Here is a 21,341-nt window from a genome sequence, read left to right as displayed (position 1 = left end):
TGGTCGTCAATCTTTGATTAAATCGCATGAAAGTTGTTGCAAAGCCCTATTTGGAGACTTAAGTGGGCATTTTATGATATTTCAAATGTGCTGAATATGATCGTAGGCTCGGATCAACGTAAATCTCCGTGCAAATACGTAAAAAGCAGGATGGAAATAAGGTCTGCACCGTCGTCACACCAAATACCGTTGTATTCTGACGATGAATTTATTCATGCTAGCTCATGTGTAACATCGATATTAATTTTATATATTGAAATGATATCTACGCTTTATGTATTGCCCACTTTGGACCACATCTGTCCAGTAGTTTCTGGGAAATCTTAGTTTTAGTTGACTTTTGAATGTGCTCAAGTTGCGGCGCGTAAGGTATTATTATCGAACCCGACGTCCAAGGTAACTGCCGAGAGCCGAGATGCTAAACCAGTCCCAAAACATCAAATTTTTAGTTGCATGTGAATTTTAAAAACACATTTAAGCTAAGTTTGCACACATTTGAACTTCAGCGTTTCTTTTTTTGGAACATCGGCGTTTCCATTTTTGGAAACTAAGTCTCCATAAATGGATACGATTCAGGAGCATTTTAAAGACGTGAATTTTAATGCATACGACAGCTTTCCATGCAAGAAGACAAGTGTTTTTGGTGTATCTGAGCTTGTTTTACGCGAAACAGTTGTTATACATCGAATCCAGCCACCCTTGGCAAGAAAATACTTGCGGAGATGTTAGCGTTTCTATTTATGGAACGAGCGTTTCCATTTTTGGAACAGAAGAGTAGTCAAAATTGGAAACGTTTCCAATAATAGAAACGTCTCCATAAATGAATCGGAGATACCACAGTGCGCCCGACTGATATTGAAGGACTTACAGTTGATTATTTGTGACTGTGAGAGCGGCAGGAACAGTGAGATGAAAGTTGTGCATTGTGCAATGTGCAAGGAGTTGAGAACAATTACGGTGAGTTATGAGCTGTGAGGTCAAGGCTGTATTTTGCAGTGGAGAGGCTGCTTCAGTGACGTTCCGGCATCGGCGATTATTTGTCCAGTGACTCGAGTGTCATGAATTAGGCGAACGGGGAGAGAGAGAGAGAGAGGGGGGGAGGGCCGAAGGGAGATTGGGTAATCGGTTAAGTGTCTGTCACCTTTGTCATGCTTGTGTCGGTGTCTGGCGCTGCGAACAGTTTGTACGTGTTTTCATGCTGCTTGCAGCGAATTTGGCAACGCGTAAGTTGTCATGTGATGTCGCTTCTGCATCCGTTTGTTTCAGAGTTCCCGTAGTGCCAGGTATGCCCCGTCCCCAGTGCAGGTATAGCAGCACCACAGCCCCTCCCCAGCCCCTCTTCTGTTGTTATGATTTCGTCAGTCCGCGGCACCCTCCCTCCCTCTCTTGTCCCTCCCCACCCGCAGCGTGCCCAACCCCTCACTGATCTCCACTCGCTTCCAGACGACTCAGATCGGCAGCTGTCACCGCCTGCGGCCATCAGAGGTCATCGCCGGGGTCAATCGGCTTGGCGGGCGCCGGGCCGGTCTAGATGTCAGGGGCCGAGTGCCGCCGGCGCCGCCCCGTCCGCCAACCGACCATGCAACACTTATCAATCGGACCCGACCCGAGGCACATCAAACGCGCACCAAGCTACGTGGCTGGTCGACTTTCATCTGAAGATGCCCCTGCCTCTTATGAAGAACAATTACTGTGTTTATTGTATTGTATGTTTTAATTGTAAATGTCTCAATAAAATCCGAAGTACGGCTCCAACGACGTGTCTTTGAGTGCTAGACAGTAGCAGTGTCCTGGAAGTCGCGTGGGAACTCCTTTCACTGATAGTCGGACGGTTCAGGGAGACTGAGAGACCCGCGTACAGAGCCAAACAGTCGACAGCAGCAGTGGACGTGACGTCACACGGGCTGGGCTGACGACGGAGAGAAGTGGGCGGGGCCTAAACAGCCCTAATCTCAGATCGGCGTAAAGCGCTTCTAGGTGCCCCAACGGGTTTACCCTGGTGGCCGAGTGGATAGCGTGACGTCAGCGTGCATTTTACACTTTCGAAGGTTTTGGGTTCGAGGCCCGTTTAGAGCGGAACAATTTATCGTAATCATGGCTGTTTCCGGGTCTCGAACCCAAAACCTTCGAAAGTCTAAAATGCACGCTGACGTCACGCTATCCACTCGGCCACCAGGGTAAACCCGGTGGGGCACCTGAAACTGCCTTATGCCAATTTCAGTTTTAGGGCCATCTAGGCTCCGCCCACTTTCTTTCGTGGCGAATGCCTTACCGACCGACCGACCGGGCTCGATTTCAAAAACGGAGACTTGCTCTAGCCGCAGGTTATGACAGATTTAGTGTGACTGCTTCGAGCAATCCCATTTTCTCCCGTTTTGCGAGTCTTGACACTCGTATCAGCCACGCGAGATCCGTTCTTGCGTCTCCATTGAGCGTCACACGACTTTTTCCCTTCGCATCGTGTTCGTACCACATCATACCACACATTCCATGGTTTTTCGATCTTTATTCGCCAAACATTCAGCAATCTCTGTGTCAGCTACTAGCTCACGCCTCGCAGTTCCAGGAGGACGGCCGAGGTACCAACATCAGGTCATATTTATAGATAAAGGCGACAGATCTTGCTACATTTTCAATCAGTTTTCAAATGCCTCTACATTGACTGGCGACGTACGCACACGGAAAACAGGGAGTACGCAGATCCGAGTCACAAGAACCTCATCTACCTCACGGCTTTACCAAGAGTCAAATGCAATACCTACAGCGAACAGAGATGCGCATCGCATGCACATTAAGCACAGCCATTGTCCCAATGTTCGCGCAGACAGCACGGTGATGACAGCGAAAACATGACACTGGCAAAGTCCACATACGTCAATGACAGGTAACCGCACAAACGCTACGCTAGCCTGAGATACGTCACAGGACGACAAAAGACGTCTTCAGCTTCCGCCGTAGTTACTCAGCACAAGCAGTCGACAAGGTGCAGCTATACAGCGAAAGTGTAACGAAAGAGATACGGCAATGATGGGTACAGACAGCGACACCTCACGTGACAAGCGTACAGGTACAGGTACAGTGAGCGGCGAGCGTTACAGAACGCACTTCCACAGATTTAGGAAAAGCGAGTCACACCGAAAGTACCTACTGGTTATTGGGCGCTGCTGAAGACCTAGTTCCGACGAATCTAGTTAGGACGGCAAGTCCTAGTAACATCGCATCATCAGATTCAACACCAGCAAAGTGACACCTAACAAACGCTGGCTGGCCCTTATTGCAGAGCGACACTGTTCTGGATCAGAGATATGAAACAAAAGTCCACCGGTTCGAAATACGCGCACTGACGGCCAGTCGAGCCTTGTGGGCGACGATGCTGCCATCTGTGGCAGCGGTGGGCTCCACCGGGGCGGCGCCAGCTGCTGGAGGTCGCTCGCCAGCCCCGGTGGCGCCATCTGCAGCGGCGAGCGCGCCACCTCGTTCTGCAGGTCGATCCACACGCAGTACTGAACCAGAAGGCGCGCCACCTCCGCCTGCAGGCAAACAGGGAGCGGGGGTCGTCAGAAAAAAAAATTACGGACGGCACACAGTGAATCCACTGGGAGGGGGGAGTAAGACTGGACTGCACGAAAGAGACATTGCATGATCGGTACGATAACCTTTCCGGCACAGCTTTGTTGAATAGTGATCATCATGAAAGGAGAAGATACGTAGGTACTATGAAGGATGACGAAAAATTGAAAAAAAAATTGATGGCAAAGGTCGATACAATTGACAATTGATGGGAGACACGAATTAGATCAGGAAAAATTAACGGTCTGTTCCATGTCAAGCTTGCGGTCGGAGTTTCTCCTCCGCTCAAGAATTTGCGCTTAACCCTAGAACGCCTAGGGGGGGGGGGTTGTATCAACCCCCACCCTGAGGTTTTTTCGAAGTGCACGCTAAACGGCTTGTCGTAGCGGGCTGAAATTTTCAATACCCTCTGGGGCAACCTTTGCGCATCTTTTGCCGAAAAAAAATTGATCGGGTCATGTCAGGTCACGGAGTTACGACGTCATAAGAGGTACAGCCTCCGGCCGACAGTTACCAAACGTGTGCGCCGAATCCCTAGGTTTTCTGCCGGTGAATGGTGATACCCACATTGTTTGATGGATCATGATGAAACTTCCCATGCATGTTGGGGCAAGCATTGGCTATCGTGTGGTGCAAGAAAATTGACCGGGTCAGGTCAGGTCACGGAGCTATGACGTCACAAGAGGAACAGCGTCCGGTACTATTTTTGAAAAGCGCCCGAACCACTATTTTGCTAATTCTTGTCACCTCAATGGGAATATGCAGCAATATTAGCTTCTATAGGGAGCAAATGGACCTCCCAAATCCAAAAATACAATCAGATTTCAAAAATTTAAATTTTGATTTTTCGAATTTCTGCCGCCGACTGTGACCTTGCCGACTTCCGGCGCTCCCAACGCGCCATTTTTAGAGCTAGGGAAACGAAATACATACCAAACGATAGAGAATTGATCAAGGAACACGATAGTGAAGGTTTCAAGTCGATATCTCCCACCGTTTTGCCGCAATCGCCGCGGAAAGTTGAAAAAGTTTGATTTTTTTTCGGAAAATTTGACCTTTGACCGGTCATAAGTAGGTCAAATGTTGACCTAGGACCAAAAAATATACCACCAATCGCGAGATCTCGTTGAGAGCAATCCGTTGGTTTTTTTCGCTAAGCTCTACGACCTTCCGTTTCGAAACGCCAGGGGGGGGGGTCGTAACAACCCCCCCCCCCCTGGTCGTTCGCGTTATGAGAAATGGCCTGGTCGTGCGAGGGTTAAAATGTATGAGCTGTACCTATATACAGAAATCACCCACTGCTTTCAGCAGGGCACTTCGGCTGCAAGCTTGAAACGGAACAGAGTATAGAAATATGGCACAATACATCTGAAAGTACACGGGACGACAAAATTATAGAAAATAAGAAAATGAATAGGTAAGTTGTTCCGAGCACGAATGACGGAACGTGACTAGGAGGTCGCCAATCGCCAACATAAACTTGATACGGCTACGCGCATCTAACACAATACACTTCGATCATTTTACATTTCTAGAGTCACAGTAGGTTGTGATTAGTGCGACATAAGACTGCAGGTTCTCGGTGGAGCTGACAAGATATACTCACGTAATGATCAGCGCTGGCAGCACGGCGACCGCCGGCGGTGCCAGCAGGACAGGAGCTCCTCCAGCGGTCAGGCTGGTGCTAACTGATGGGAGTCGCTCTCTGTAGAGGGCCGGATCATCGTCCTCATTTAGTTGAACCTGGTGAGACGAGATTATTTCACATGGAGTCATCGAAGGGTGGGCAGAAGGGAGGGATGGAGAGAGAGAGAAGAGAAAGAGAGAGAGAGAGAGCGAGAGAGAGAGGGGGAGGGAGGGCGAGAGAGAGAGAGAGGGAGAGAGAGAGAGAGAGAGAGAGAGAGAGAGAGAGAGAGAGAGAGAGAGAGAGAGAGAGAGAGAGAGAGAGAGAGAGAGAGAGAGAGAGAGAATCGCCGGTACAAATGCACCTTCTACTTTCGAGATTAGCCACGGGGTGGTTGAACTTAACCCGGCAGTTGCTGGGGTATTTCGCCACCCACCGTTTGCTGGGGGGGGGGGGGGGCGTTAAACGCCCCCAGCCGATAACTCGAGAACCAATAGGCGCAGCGAAACGCACGAGGCGGCAAACGAAAGAACGCGACGAGACGCTTCACATGAGTACTTCAAAGTTGAATTTTGAGGTCACAGGTCGGGTCAAGGTTGAAGGTCAGGTCAAACACCTGAGATCGGGCTTTCAGTAGCATTGACTTCAGGACTTCGCAATGGGCGCCTCTCGTCATAAACTCTGTCAAAACGGTGCACAATCCATCATATATGGCCTACAAGAGTGTCAGCTCCATGTAGGGGTCAGTCAAGCATAGGTCAGGGTCAAGGTCAGGTCAACCGGGTAGGCACATATCCCCAAAAATCAAAACTGATATTCGCAGCCTGTGACACATGTTTTATGGGTAATTTTTTTGGTCAAAGATAGTTTATTTACACCAAAACAGGTACATTTAACAGCACAATAAAATGATGCGGCGAGACATCATGCACGGGTGATCCAGATCAGAAGGGCGGGGCAGCGGGGCTAGGTCGGGGCGGACGCATATCAGGGGCGCCGCCTGGCCGTTGACGCCGTTGTGGCCGTTCTCCTGCTTGGACCGCTTCGCCTCGTCGTCGGCTGACGCATCCGAGGGACGCCGGGCCCGCTGTCGCCGCCGCAGCCGGCACCCGGCGGCAGCCATCCGTCGTGGACCATCGGCAGTGCGCCGGCCGTCCGGCCCTGCCGCTCCCGTCGGAAAACGGCGTTGTCTCGTTCCACGGCGGCTCGCAGCGGGCCAGGCAGGGCGGCCAGCGCCGACAAGCCGCCCGCCGCCCCCGCCACCGCTGCATCGGTCAGCCGGTACAGCAGCGTGTAGGCTGCCTCGGTGGAGCGGCGCGGCCGGCCCAGCGCGGTGGCCGCCGGCACCGGCACCGCTGACGTATCGTCCAGCCGCCACCAGCCGGTATCGTCCATCCCATCAATACCACCGCCACCGGAGGCGCGACAGAATGAGAAATAGTGGCCAGCGTCCAGCGAATGGCCCGCGTGGACTATCACTGCATACAGCCGGTACTGGGCGGGCGGGCCGGTGGCTAGCGGCACTGTCAGCCACTCGGTGAGCTCCACAGGGGTGAGAACCTTGCGGCGTGCACCGGTGCGCCGGTCAACCGCGAACCTCATTTTGATTGTTCGCCCCGACGGGTTGTCGGTCGTACCCCAACCACATAGGCCACGTATGTCTATGTGGCCTATGTGCGGATTATTTCTATGGTCACCGTTTATTTGGGACGTTCTACGCCCCAAATGGGTAATTTGGGGCGTAGAACACGATGGTGACATTCATTTTATCATATGTGTACGTGTTTGGCTCAAAAAGCTCAATTTAAGAAATTCATGTATCATGGTCGTGAAGTTGTCACGAGAAATTGCCAAGATTCAGTTCAAGATTTTGGATAATGCGGAACGATAATCAATAATCGAAGATAGCCCTTTGATTGTTCATGGTATTGGCAGTCTAATGGCGTTTACGGCATGTCCGTATGTCTATTCTGTGATTTTATATGATTTTTTGAACATATGCCGTTTTTGGTCGAAAACTCAGAAATCATGACGTCACTAAAACCTCGATATCTCAAAAATTTTCCGACCGATTTTTTTGAAACTTTGTCACAATAAACTTCAATCAATTCCCTACAGGTATGCAAAATTTGGCGCGCCTGCAACGCGCCGTTTTTTATGCTATGGCCCGCCGAAAAAAGTGGGGGCGTTTAACGCCCCCCCCCCCCCCAGCAACTCGTGGGTTAAAAAGACGGTCACATGGAAACAACGACAAACAGAAAGTCACATGTATAGTATACATATATACCAACCACGTGAAATCGATAGTTACGACAAATAAACGGTCACATACGCCACGATAAAAAGTCATATATCCCACGATGAATAGACGGTGACACATACAACTGCAAATAGACGGTTACACAATCAAATAGACGGTCACATATACCACAACAAAAAGACTGTCTCACATATTGCGGCAAATAAACGGTCACATATACCATGTAGGACGGTAGCACATAAAATATACAGCTACATATTATAAGACGTCATATAGACGGTTACATATAACGCGTCAAATAGACGGTCGGTCACACAGACCACGTGAAATAGACGGTTACATATACCACTTCAAAAAGACGATCAGATATATGCCACGACAAATAGACTGTCATACACGCCAGTCGCCACAATAGACGGTCACAAAACTGCAATATGCGTGAAGCTTAAAGGTAGTGTGCCAGCTTTCCTGGACCGTATGGAGTTAATGGCCCAGATAAGGAGAACCGGATTTTTAGAACTTATCCATACCTTCAAAACTCATGGAAACGTCTTAAATTCTTCAAATTTTGAGTACCCCAGTGCGAAATTCGCCCCGACGAGTTGTCGGTCGTACCCCAACCACATTTCACACCACTATGAACAATAAATGCACACACTGAAATCGCTATTACCGATATGCTCATCCAATCAAGTTTCGATAAACCCGTTCATCATCAGCTCCTGCGGTTTCGAACACGCCTGTTAGGTGGTGCGGTAGACCGCGCCCAAAGCCAGGGCCCCGGTAACGTGAGGTAGCCGAGTCAGGGCAGCGTGCGCTGACCCAAGCCGGAGCCGCGCGTCCTCCCGGTGTCATGTGATAGCCCGGGGCTGCCCGCGGGGATGCGGTAGACCGCGCCCAAAGCTGCGGCCCCGGCTTGGGTCAGCGCACGCTGCCCCGACTCGGCTACCTCACGTTACCGGGGCCCTGGCTTTGGGCGCGGATTCTGCTCATACTTTGTGGTGCGGTGGTGGTGCGTCGGGCTGCGCGCTCTGACTTCGGCCAAGAAAAATGCGTCAGCTGATCATTGTCATTTATGCCACTTGCGTGTGGTGAAATGGGGTCATAACTTATGAGACGGCTTTTTCATATCAATTATTTTACATAAAATCATATTTCAAACAATAAATAATGTTCGACAGCCAAATAAAAGAAACAATACCAATACAGGCTTACAGTTTAAGGCTCGACATTATGTTGTCCACGATTAGACAGCTGATAACTCATTCCCGTACGTCGTATGGTCGTAACACTATAATGACCTTTGCTTATTGTCACATGTGCGCCGCATTCGCGATTGTTGCCGACGCCTGTTTGCAGGTGAGCCCACTACAGCTGTTATACATATCGAAAAACCGATAAACTTTTAGGCGAAAAAGGCACTATTCCAGGCCCATTTTTTATTTTTTTTTTTGCGATATTAGGTAAAAACAGAAGCTTCTTATCCTAGGAAAAATAAAATGGGAAATCTTTCAAAGGTGGCACACTACCTTTAACCCGCGCGGGGCTGGGGTCTCCAGCCGAACGCGCGGGGCTGGGGGGGGGTAAATTTTACCCCCCCCCCCGTTATCTCCCGAACTAATGGTCCGATTTGGAAAATTCAAACGCCAATCGAAAGGAAAGATCTCATCACGAACAAGTAAAAACATGTACTAAATTAAAGTTTGAGACCAAGGTCAAGGTCAGGTCAAGGGTACAAATTGAAAGTGTCTACAGTATCGGCCTTGCACCGTAGTTGCCGAAGAATGGAGTCATGGACTGAGACTGATTGCCCAAAACGTGTTCTTAGGCTACCAAGACAAAATTCGTTGCATACAATATCATTCAGAGGTCAAGGTCAGGTCAGGTCAGGTCAGGTCACCATAGAAAAGGGCATGTGCGACACATGTTTTATGGGTCATTTTACTCATATAATTCAATAGGCACACTCAATAAGTGATATGGACCACCGCTGGATGAATTTCAGGTCGAGGTCAGGTCAAGGTCAGGTCAAGTGAGGTCAAATTTTGAAGTTGGTTGTTAAGGCCTAAAAAGGTGTCTATCTGATGCAGTTTTTCACGGCAAATCGAATGGTGCTATTTTTGTTTCCGTACGAGGTCTAGAACTTCCAAAAAAAATCATTTTTCAAAATATTTGTGTGTCGTGACGTAATAAAATGTTGAATAACTCCCACATTTTTTAACCGATTCTTCTAAAAATTGGTATGTAGGTGCACATAGACCACTTCTCTGACGTATATTCCGGTTTTTTCGATACACTCAAAATTTTGGATTTATAGCTTTCCCCCCCCCCCAAAAGTCAGTTTTTTGAAGAAAAAAAAGGGACAAAATCCAAAATTTTCAGAAAACCGAGATAGCCATTTGATAGACAAAGTAGAATTACGTATAACCTTTTTTGTTACGTCTTGATTCCTTTAAAAATGAAGATATTAGCGGCGTTTGAAATTTTGCCGTTTTTGAGGCGAAAATGGCGAACATGACGTCACTAAAACGTCAATTTCTCAATTTTTTTCCGACGGATTTCGCTCAAATTTTCAGAGAACGTGTTAAATTGATGTAAGAAAAGGTACTGAAAGTTTGGCGGCGCTGCGCGCCGCCAAACTTTCAGTTTTGTTCAGTTCAGTTTTTCAGTTTCGAGATATTGCAAAAATTCGCGAGGGGGGGGTAAAATTTACCCCCCAAGCCCCGCGCGGGTTAACCCGCGCCCGGCTGGGGGTCCTGGATTTCCACGCCCTGCTGGGGGGGGGGGTATTTGAACACCCCCCCCCCTTCTAACTCGGCTCCTGGGCCACGTAGCGATACGCGGAAGGCGGCGTTCGAAAGAGCGTCAAAAATAATGACGAAATCACTTCGGTCAATTTTTTGGTCAGGTCAAAGGTCAGGTCACCAGAGGTCGTTGAAGGCAAAAATTTCGCCGATTTCCAGGTCGAATGTCGACAATTTCCCAGAAGCCAACGCATAACTCGGGAACCAATAGAGCTACAGCGCCGCGGAAAAGCGCATTCGATAGCCCTATCAACGCCCTTTCTGAGTAATCCTCTCAGATTTGACCTAACGTCAACGGTTTTGCCTGCAGGGGGCAAAAACTGCAAAAATAGCCGATTTTTTCGGAAACAATTTTTCTGCAATAACTTTTGACCCAAGCCTTGTACGAGCTAACTTTTACCGGCTTCGTGTTCCTCTCGTCAAGACGCATCGAATGAACTATAACTTGACCTTGCAAGGTCAACTTGAAAATTTGACCTCAGGTCAAGGTCATGACCTGACCGGAATGTTGCATATCAGTCGATCCGTGTCGTCGAGATGAACACATCTAAGGCGTTTTCATCGCTCTAGCATGCCTCTATTAAAAGTTATTTGCGAAAAACTGCTAGATACCATTCGTGACCTAAGATGACCTCAGGGCATAAACGGTGGTCACGGACACCATTTTCATGTTCAGTGTGTCTAAGCCACTTGTAATTCAGTGTTTGGGAGTGTGTATAATGTCTTTCGTCCAAAATAGGCGCATTTCAATTTTCTCCCGTTGACTTATAATGGGGAGGTCGCAAAATTGACCTGACCTTAGGTCATCGATATCAAAATTCTGAGATATACAGGGTGTCCCGAAAGTTTTGCAACATCCTTAACGTTGTAAATTAAACACTTCAGAGTTGTCCTTTCCGCTTTATTTAACAACCAACATAGTCACCGCGAAGCCGGGCACACTTCTGGACACGTGATGGCATGCTGGCCACCAGGCGGCGCAGTGTGTCCGCGGAGATGTCTCTCCAGGCCTTCTTCAGCCGGCGCTCGAGCTGACCCAGGTTGGTGGCGGGCTCCTGCTGGTCGAGGCTCTCCTTCATGATTGCCCACACATTCTCTATTGGGTTTAGGTCGGGGGAGTTGCCAGGCCACTCCCCTTTACCCCAAAACCCTGGGAGGTGTTCCGCACACCATTCTTGTGTCCGCTTTGCGGTGTGTGCTGGTGCGCCATCTTGCATAAAAATTCCTTCTGACCTCCGGTCGACGATTTTCTTCTCCGTGACACCGCCATTGCTGCTCTTACGGTTGACCGCCGGCAGAAGTGAGCCCTCCAGAATCTCGGCCACGTAGTATGCGGTGTTGACAGTCTGGTTTTTGGGCACCACGTGAAGTTCAGTCAGGCCCTGTGCGGTCATTCCGCCCCACACCATGAGTTTCGCGGGGTGCTTGATGGTTTCAACCGGGGGCACTTCGTCGCGAGATTTCGCCCAGACTCGATCGTTTTGCCGATTTGGCGTGTGCTGGATTTCGAAGATGGACTCGTCGGACCAGATGACGTTCTTGAACTCATCGAAGCCCCAATTTTTTACCCTCTTGCAAAATTCCAATCTTGCAAGCTTCTGTTTTCTTGTCATTTTCGGCTGTTTTGATCTTTTGTACGACCGGAAATGCTTCGACTGGGTCATGAACCGATGGACACCCGACTTTGACACCGGGTAACCCTTTCGCGTCAGCCGCGTGGCCAATTTCCTGACCCTTTGGCCACGCTTGCCAGCAGCTTTGGCACAGACGATTCTGGCGACGTTGGACACGGCACGCGGCCGGCCTGAACGTTTCTTGTCGGCTAACGGTTTGCCGTCGCGAAAACGTTTCCACCACCGGTAGACAGTGGTCCGATCGACGCCCAGCTTCTCTGCGACAACCCCCTGCGCCACGCCACCTTCCAGCAACCCGATCGCGCGGGAGCGCACCGCCTCTCTGCGCGTTACCCGTCCGGCCACCTTCATGTCTGCGACTGACCTAAGGTCAGACGGCGGCCGCCCCAGACGGGTCAGCCGTGCCCCGCGGCAATAACCGCCGCTGGGTCGGGTGGGCAGTCGCGCCGTCTACCCGGGACAAGCGGAAGGTTGCCAGTGGAACGTTGATATTAGCGGTAGAGACAAAACATATGGGAAAACGGATGTTGCAAAACTTTCGGGACACCCTGTACATTTTGTACATGCTATTGCTCTTAGCAATCGCTGAAAGTTTCAAAGCGATCGGTCACTCGGTGTAGCTATGACAGACATTGAAACTTTTTATGAGGTGAGGTCACTTTAAGTGACCTGGTGACCTGACCTTGAATGACCTTGGTCTGAAATTTTCACAACATGTGTAGAATTGATATATGATAAGGTGTACCAAAAACGGCGGCGCTCCGCGCCGCCGTTTTTGAGATATTCGCGAAAAACCACAAGGGGGGTGTTCAAACACCCCCCCCCCCCCAGCAGGGCGCGGGTTAAGGATCAAGGATGGCCACGAATCATAAGATACGCTTGGTATGATTGGGTACGAGGTTCTATGTATATACCTACCCTGGGTATGAGTGGCCTTAGTCGTTTGGCAAAAGTTACTTAATAATAGCAGAAATGTTTATTGAAAATATGAAGTTGCGTTTAGATATCAATGCGTTCCAAAGAGCTCGCTGATTTCCTATTCTCGTGCCTGTCAGCTACCGCCAAGGACCGGTATAGTACTGTAGTCTGCGGGCCGGTAGTTCTGTAGTCCGAGGATAGGTACATAGTACTGTAGTTTGATGACGAGTAATTCTGTAGTCCGAGGACTTCTAAGCATTGTAGTTTGACGACCAGTCTTCCGAAGGCCCGGTGTGTCGGAGACCGGGCGGAGGGCAGACAGCGGACGGTGGTCCACAGAGTCTGAGTCACGCGGACACTGTTGGAGAAGAGAGGGAAAGATGGCGGCGAGCGGATATACAATGGAAATGATTTCCATTTTACCCAATATCAAATTTTATGAACTTGCAGTTGGATGATATATGAACTGAAGTGGTTTAAGGAGCATCGCCGATAATACAATTAAAACGCGTTTAAAACGATAAAAATATCACACTACAGACAAACCAACTTATTCTAACAGGATTATGATCAATTTAAACGGTTTACGTTGCCGTTTGTATAATACAACTGGGGCAATTCCACGACAAATCACCTATTTTTTTTCCAATTGTTTTCAATTGTTAATTTTTTTCCCATTGTTCACCATGACCTCTCCGATTTTGCTCAAATTTGGCATGCAAGTTCACCTATGGGCACTACTTCGTCCCAATGAATTTTTAGTCCCAATGTCACAGGCGTCATGAGATATGGGTCATCCAAATTTTTAGGTTTTCCGGAATATTGAAATATAAAGTATTTTTTATCTCTGCAACGGTTCACCGGATCAAGAAAAGTTATATATGAAATAATAAGCACATAGGCTGGTGCGTCTAGCAAAAATAAGAATGAAACCCCAAGGTCATTTTTTGACCTCGTGACCTTGTGACGTTTTCTTGACCCCGTGACCTTTCAAATTTGTCCTATTTTAAAAATTCTGATTTTTTCCCTCAGACATGTCTTATCCATGCTCTCAATAGTGGTATGTGATTTGGTTGGTATATTGGACCCGTTGACCTCAAACTGAGGTCAACAATGTGGTCATGACCTGACATAAAAATGACATCTGCCCAGAACGTCATGAATCATTGGCAATATGGGTGTCATATGAAAGCTAACTTTACGGAGAATACATTGGTGGTGTTTTTTAGTAGGTATGGACCGGGTCTAGGTCACATTAGGTCAGTGACCTAACACAGCATTGTGTTCTTTGAAGGTGGCGTATTTTTTTGTAAGTCCAATGACCAGAACACAATGAAAAGATAACAAAACGTCATAAAACAACGTCTTTCTTTATTCAAAAGGCACAGATAAAATACACACAACCATATACACACACTCGCACAAACACACGCATACATACACCTTGTTCGAGGAAGGTCTTTCAAACAAACCTCAGTGACACACGCGGTGTGAAGAACGAGTCTCCGAAGACTCGGAGAGCTTGACCCTGATCCAGATCCTGAGTCCCGCTGCTTTCTTCAAATACTATGAGGACCACCTTACCGATAAAATACATTCCTTCTTCGTTTCGGCAACGCAAATAGCAGAAACAAAGACGAAAATGAACGAACACTTCACAAGTGCCCGCATGGTGAAGGGTACCAGGACGTTTCACCGCTTTGTACCGCTCGACTCCCACACCATAGCAGCCTTCAAGCTCTCCGAGTCTTCTGAGACTCGTTCTTCACACTGCGTGTGTCACTGAGGTTTGTCTGAAAGAACTTCCTCGAACAAGGTGTATGTATGTGTGTGTTTGTGCGAGTGTGTGTATATGGGTGTGTGTATTTTATCTGTGCCTTTTGAATAAAGAAAGACGTTGTTTTATGACGTTTTGTTTTCTTTTTATTGTGTTCTGATCATTGGACTTACCAAAATAAAAAATAAAATACGCCACCTTCAAAGAACACAATGCTGTGCGAGGTCACTGACCTAATGTGACCTTGACCCGGCCCATACCTACTCAAAAACATCACCAATGTATTCTCCGTGAAGTTAGCTTTCATATGACACCCATATTGCCTATGATTCATGACGTTCTGGGCAGATGTCATTTTAATGTCAGGTCATGACCACATTGTTGACCTCAGTTTGAGGTCAACGGGTCCGATATACCAACCAAATCACATACCACTGTTGAGAGCATAGATAAGACATCTCTGAGGGAAAAAATCAGAATTTTTAAAATAGGACAAATTTGGAAGGTCACGAGGTCAAGAAAACGTCACAAGGTCACGAGGTCAAAAAATGACCTTGGGGTTTCATTCACATTTTTGCTAGACGCACCAGCCCATGCGCTTATTATTTCATATATAACTTTTCTTGATCCGGTGAACCGTTGCAGAGATAAAAAATACTTTATATTCCAATATTCCGGGAAACCTTAAAATTTGCATGACCCATATCTCCTGACCCCTGTGACCTAGAGACTAAAAATTCACTGGGACGTATTAGCGCCCATAGGTCAACTTGTGTACCAAATTTGAGCATAATCGGAGAGGTCATGGTGAACATGCCTAGGTGATCTGTCATGGAATTGAAGATATAAAACTTAATCGGAATTCACTGGGATTGTATTGCGTATGCAAGTCCAAATATTTCGGCCAATATTGTTTGGCCTTGGTCACTGGACAACTACAATAACCCTATAAGTATAGCTCACATTGTAGCGATACCCAAAATTCTAAATTAAATTCACAGACAAAAAATTCAAATCCCCGCGCGCTATCAACCATGTAGGAGATTCCAAGTTAAGAATATCTAGATACACTCACTATTTCCTATCAAAGTATGCTGTAAATTTAACTATAAAATACATACAAACACACAGACAAGAAGTTATACACAGAACACATTCGGCGTCATTAGTTTTAGTTCAGTCCACTCATACTACAGTGATGAGAGGAACGAATATCATCTTGCGTTTTTTAGAGGCAAATCCCAAATTGGGCTCAGTGCAAATTTTCCAACACCTCTGTTCATATCTGGATCCTTCTCTTTTATTTCGATGGCCTCGCGCACTGTCCTCTTCCTCCAATCACTGACATACACTGAAAACATTTTGGAAGAACGTTGAGAACGTACAGGGGTATTTAGACCCCTGTGGGGTAAAATGTTATGCCACCGTTTTTCAGAACCCCCATGGTTCTTCACGTAGACGGCTTTGCATTCTCATGAAAAGAATCCACACGATTCTTCCAAAGACTCTTATGAGGTTTAGGGTTTATAATAAGAGCGTTCCTAGCACCTAGATAAGAACCCCATAGGGTCTGTGAAGAAGTCCCTGAGGTTTACAGGGAAACCACCCTGTGTTCTGAATATCGGTTGTAGAACCCTTTCAGTTCTATTGCAATACCGCAAAATCCCCGTTCATTCGTCCATTGAACATCCCATGATGCATGGCTATCGACCTGCGCCGTCACATCTGCTGCGCAAACACAGTATTTGATACACCTTAAAATGTATTACCTTCCTCTTTACTCTGAGCAATCAGCCTGCAAGTATCCAGTCAGGAACAACCAGCCCGCAACCAGCCCATGCGATCAGCCCGCAACCAGCCCGCATTCAGCCTGCGATCAGCCCGCAATCAGCCTGCAAGAACGTTTTCCCCTCGGCTGTGTCACTTGCCTTACACATCCAAGCCAAAGAACTCCAGAGCCTTTCGGGCATGTTTAATTATTCAGGTTGATTCCTTCACGCTCAGGGTTGCTTTCTACGGTACAAATATGAACACATTTTTAGCTTTGGCAAGTGGATGTTTTCCCAAACACAGTTATATGCGCTATCGCCCATGTCAGCAGCCGGGTGGCGATATCGCATTCTCCCAAATCACATACAGTTTCTCCTTCCACCACCAGCTTCAAGCCAGCGTTTCCGACGATGTCGACGTCTCCGCGCGCCAGGACGCTCTCCTCAGACTCCAGGGCCTCAATCAGAGCGGAGATGGCCTCGTCCCCTAGAATGAAGAGTCGGGCAGATGCGTTATTCAACAGACAGGGAGTAAAGAAACTTAGATTGACTTCAGACACCATGAGCCTACTCCAAAAATAAAATAATGCACTTAACATATAAAGTGTAGCTAGATAAAATATTGTAGGTACTAATCAGCAAGAATTCATGTGTTCATCAAAATCAGCCAAATTTACCTATATCTAAATCAGTTGACCCCAAAATGGCAAGCTGATTCTATTCCTGATTTATCTTCATTTGGAAGATTTGTCTAAATACCACATGCATGATTTAAGCTATGAGGCAATTATACAACATATAAATACTTACTGCATTGATTGGTCTTGCATGTGAATTTTCTTCATCCAATGCATTTATCCATGCATTTCAAGAGCGTTGTGATATTGCTATCATTGTCAATCACAAGTAATATAAATAATACACAACACTTGACAAGCCAAAAATTAACCTTATTTCAGTTCTTCAATATTCGATTACTTGCCATTCACCCAATCTTGCACCAGCCGCTCGTCACTGCACAAAGCGTGATCCAACGCGATCGAAAAATGGCGATCGCTTCCGGTGGACGCTAGAACGTGGTAACGCGGGCGTGGTCTTGATGAAAGCCATTACACTGTTTAAACCACAACCCCTTCTTCTGAAACCCGATGCTAGTCCGTGCAAAACCTTCAAAGGGTTTATCTTTCGCGCGCTTTGTGTGACGTAATATCACGTGACTAGGGAGAACGAAGAAGAACCGGTGTTGGTCGAGTTGAAGCCCCCTGGGGCCGCTAAGACTGCACGCGAAGAAGCAGCACGGGTCTTCGGTCTATGTACAACACTGTGTGTGTTCTTCATGAACCAGACGTTCTGCTTCGCCTCTAAGCCAGTTTACCCTAATACCGAAAAAACCTAAGTGTGGAATATTTTAAGATGCTTTTGCATTACGTTCTTTCAACTTGTTTTCAGTGTAGGCTACTGTTCTTGCCTCCAAAGGGCGCATCTGACCAGAACACTCACTTGCGTGTCGTGCCGGTGCCGATTTCAATCTGCGTCCGTGTTGGATGTCTTGGGCGTGTTCATTCATTCTCACTGACTTAGGCCTTCCTGTCTCCCCTATGTACACATCTCCACATTCACATTCCACCTCGTAAACGACGCCTTTTCTCATCTCCTTTGGGGTTGTATCCTTTAGGTGAACCAGAGTGTTCCTTAGGTTTCTTGACGAGTGTCCTACGACAATGTTGTGGGCACGCAAAAATCGTGATATGGGCTCACTGACCCCTTTCACATATGGGATGGAGACATACCGTGGACGGCTAGGGCGCGGCTGACGTGGCCCGTCGGAGAACGGCTGGACGATCACTGGACTGCCACCGGAGGAAGACGTAGAACCAACAGGATCGCCGTTAGAGGACGTTCGTGCAATGGCTGGACCACCGTCGGAGGACGCTTGTGCCGTGACCGGGTCGACACCGGAGGACGCTCGTGCAGTGACCGAATCACCGTCGGAAGACGCTCGTGCAGTGACCGGGTCGCCACCGGAGGTCACAGGAGTAGAGACTGGGCCGCCGCCGGAGGTCACAGGAGCAGCGACAGGGCCGCCGCCGGAGGTCACACTAGCGATCGGGTCGCCACCGGAGGAGGCAGGTGCCGAGGGTCGATCGCCGCCAGAGGATGCAGGTGGTGCCGAAACTGGATCATCGCCGGAAGATGCAGGTGTCGAGAGTGGATCTCCGCCGCCGGAGGGACCAGGTGCCGAGGATGGACCGCCGCTGCCGGAGGGTACAGATGCTGAGGGTGGATCTCCGCCGCCAGAGGGTGCAGGTGTCGGGAGAAACCTAAGGAACACTCTGGTTCACCTAAAGGATACAACCCCAAAGGAGATGAGAAAAGGCGTCGTTTACGAGGTGGAATGTGAATGTGGAGATGTGTACATAGGGGAGACAGGAAGGCCTAAGTCAGTGAGAATGAATGAACACGCCCAAGACATCCAACACGGACGCAGATTGAAATCGGCACCGGCACGACACGCAAGTGAGTGTTCTGGTCAGATGCGCCCTTTGGAGGCAAGAACAGTAGCCTATGTCAGTGATTGGAGGAAGAGGACAGTGCGCGAGGCCATCGAAATAAAAGAGAAGGATCCAGATATGAACAGAGGTGTTGGAAAATTTGCACTGAGCCCAATTTGGGATTTGCCTCTAAAAAACGCAAGATGATATTCGTTCCTCTCATCACTGTAGTATGAGTGGACTGAACTAAAACTAATGACGCCGAATGTGTTCTGTGTATAACTTCTTGTCTGTGTGTTTGTATGTATTTTATAGTTAAATTTACAGCATACTTTGATAGGAAATAGTGAGTGTATCTAGATATTCTTAACTTGGAATCTCCTACATGGTTGATAGCGCGCGGGGATTTGAATTTTTTGTCTGTGAATTTAATTTAGAATTTTGGGTATCGCTGCAATGTGAGCTATACTTATAGGGTTATTGTAGTTGTCCAGTGACCAAGGCCAAACAATATTGGCCGAAATATTTGGACTTGCATACGCAATACAATCCCAGTGAATTCCGATTAAGTTTTATATCTACAAACATAAACCTGGGAAAAAGATGACTTTAAAACAGCACATATCAAGACTCTACGGAAAGTTTGTATTGAAATTTATGACCTGCAGACTCCTCTGTTTTTACCATGGAACAATAGTTATAGGAACAAAACATACACCCAAAAAATGTTGCTTTGTTATGCCCGTATCACCGCCCCGTTCCGAAGTGGCCGCCCGGTGTCGCTCTGCTGTCTCGGTCCGCCGCTGTTGTTCTGGTGCAGTCAGGACGGCGGTGACGATGGCGGTCCCCCGTCCACCACCGCTGGGCCGACGCCAGTGAAGTCCTGGAAGAAGAACGCACGACTGTCAGTAACTGAACATGATAGTTGACATGAGCAACGCTGAACGCCGCAACGAGCATCAAAGGAGCAAGACTGGACACAATTGGACGTGAACGATATACCGGTAATATAAATCCCAGTTTCTTACACATATCGCACGTTATCGAATAGAACTTTGCTCATAATTTGCTTTTAACCCTCGCCCGCACGTCATTTTCCCATATGGGAAAATGATTGGATATCCAAGAACGCACATGGGAGTGGGGGGATGCCCCCCCCACGCCATTTCGTTCCTGCTAGAGATAGAGCTTTGCGGTAAAAACCAACAGATTCTTTGGGGAGAGACAAATCCAATGGTATCCAATTTTACCTCATTGTGTCAGTCATTGACCTTCCACGTCAGGTGAAACTAAAAAAATGTTGCTGTTTGGGGTCACCGTTGTAATATCACGTGCGGTGCCCGTCATATACCGACCATATACCGACGACGCTGCCGTATTGGTGCCAAGCCAGCTATAACAGCTCTTTGTCACACTTCCCGATTAAGTTTTTGCTGGTTGTGGTCATTTTAGGTCAAGTTAGCTGTTAGGTCATCAATGAAATGTGTTTGTATGTCTGTGACTCTGTGTGTACGAGTATACTGATGTGTGCACCAATTGCTTTGTGTGTCCCTATTACATGATATCATGAACTGAGCTTTTACCAAAAATACAGTCAAAGAAACTTCACGAAAAGTAGGTAAATTCAGCCTGCCTAAAACGCAATGTTCTTAGATGAGCCTAGGTTGAGCTTACCCTGACTCTGACATCTGTACATCGTCGAACATGTTCCGTAATAGGTGGGAGGTAAAACGTACTGGCAAAAAAGGCGAAATCCAGGTGTCAAAAGCTCACAAGACCCATAGCCAACGCAAGATATTGGGTATCGTTCATTTGGGTCATGACATGACCTGAAGAACAAGGTCATATCTCCGAAACCAAAACCACAGAAACTTGACATTTTCAGTGGACATTAAGAAAAGATAGAGGAGCAGCTATCTATACGAAAAGTCAGGCTTCTAGCCTAAAAAATGTTTAGTGCAGAGTAGAAGTACGACCTGGGGGGGGGGGAGGGGGAGATGGCGACCCCCGCCCCATGTTCGGGCGAGGATAAAAGTTCATAAAGCGTGTAACTTTAACCATAAATCCTATGCTGCATTCTATCTCCCGTCATCCACCAGCGTCCCTCACCGTCTCCCGTCATCCACCAGCGTCCCTCGCTGTCTCCCGCTATCCACCAGCGTCACCGACCAGAACACGCTCCGACTCCACTATCCCAGCCACCCACCGCCCGGCCCGGCCACCAGACACCCGCTCCCCTCGCCTCTCCAGCGGCCACTGCCGGCCGGTCCGACCCGACACAGCCTCAGGGCACGGCTCGGAGCGCAGCAGGGGCGGCGTCAGGCCACAGAGGACGGGGGAGCAATCAGCAAGGGCGGCGTTAGGTTAGAAGGGACGGGGTTCAAAATGGAGAGGACAGGGATCGCAGAGGCAGTGTAAGATGAGTATAGCCTACATCTACAAGTCCGTATCGTTTAGGCGCCAATCTGAGCTTAGCGGGTTTTGGACCAGAAA

The 21,341-nt window shown here is 48.0% G+C and overlaps 1 protein-coding gene across 2 annotated transcripts; it reads right to left on the bottom strand.

Annotated features, from left to right (window-relative positions):
- Positions 1 to 2,491: 2,491 nt before the first annotated feature.
- On the bottom strand, positions 2,492 to 21,116 carry LOC122372709. 2 transcript variants are annotated; one of them, XM_043350236.1, is made up of 5 exons: positions 20,958 to 21,116; positions 19,565 to 19,731; positions 13,016 to 13,168; positions 5,177 to 5,313; positions 2,492 to 3,530 (listed from the first exon to the last, which is right to left on the bottom strand). In XM_043350236.1, the coding sequence occupies exons 1-5, from the start codon at positions 20,968 to 20,970 to the stop codon at positions 3,272 to 3,274; spliced, it is 729 nt and encodes a 242-aa protein (XP_043206171.1). In that variant the 5' UTR covers positions 20,971 to 21,116; the 3' UTR covers positions 2,492 to 3,271. The 2 variants fall into 2 exon arrangements, with proteins under 2 accessions (XP_043206171.1, XP_043206172.1); XM_043350237.1 differs by lacking the exon at positions 13,016 to 13,168.
- Between the last annotated feature and the right edge of the window lie 225 nt (positions 21,117 to 21,341).

The sequence above is a fragment of the Amphibalanus amphitrite genome, unplaced genomic scaffold (assembly GCF_019059575.1).
Source record: "Amphibalanus amphitrite isolate SeventyFive unplaced genomic scaffold, NRLGWU_Aamphi_draft 001389F_arrow, whole genome shotgun sequence".
Classification (NCBI taxonomy): Eukaryota; Metazoa; Arthropoda; class Thecostraca; order Balanomorpha; family Balanidae; genus Amphibalanus; species Amphibalanus amphitrite.
The sequence above is the reverse complement of the archived record's forward strand: the minus strand, read 5'-3'. Positions and strand labels throughout refer to the sequence as shown.

What these genes read in the sequence shown, in the direction of transcription:
- LOC122372709 (XM_043350236.1), bottom strand. An exon ending in TCATCAAACTACAGTACTAT is followed by an intron (nt 5,314 to 13,015) that starts GTACCTATCCTC and finishes TCGTCTCACCAG; the next exon opens with GTTCAACTAAATGAGGACGA. An exon ending in CTGCCAGCGCTGATCATTAC is followed by an intron (nt 3,531 to 5,176) that starts GTGAGTATATCT and finishes GTTTGCCTGCAG; the next exon opens with GCGGAGGTGGCGCGCCTTCT.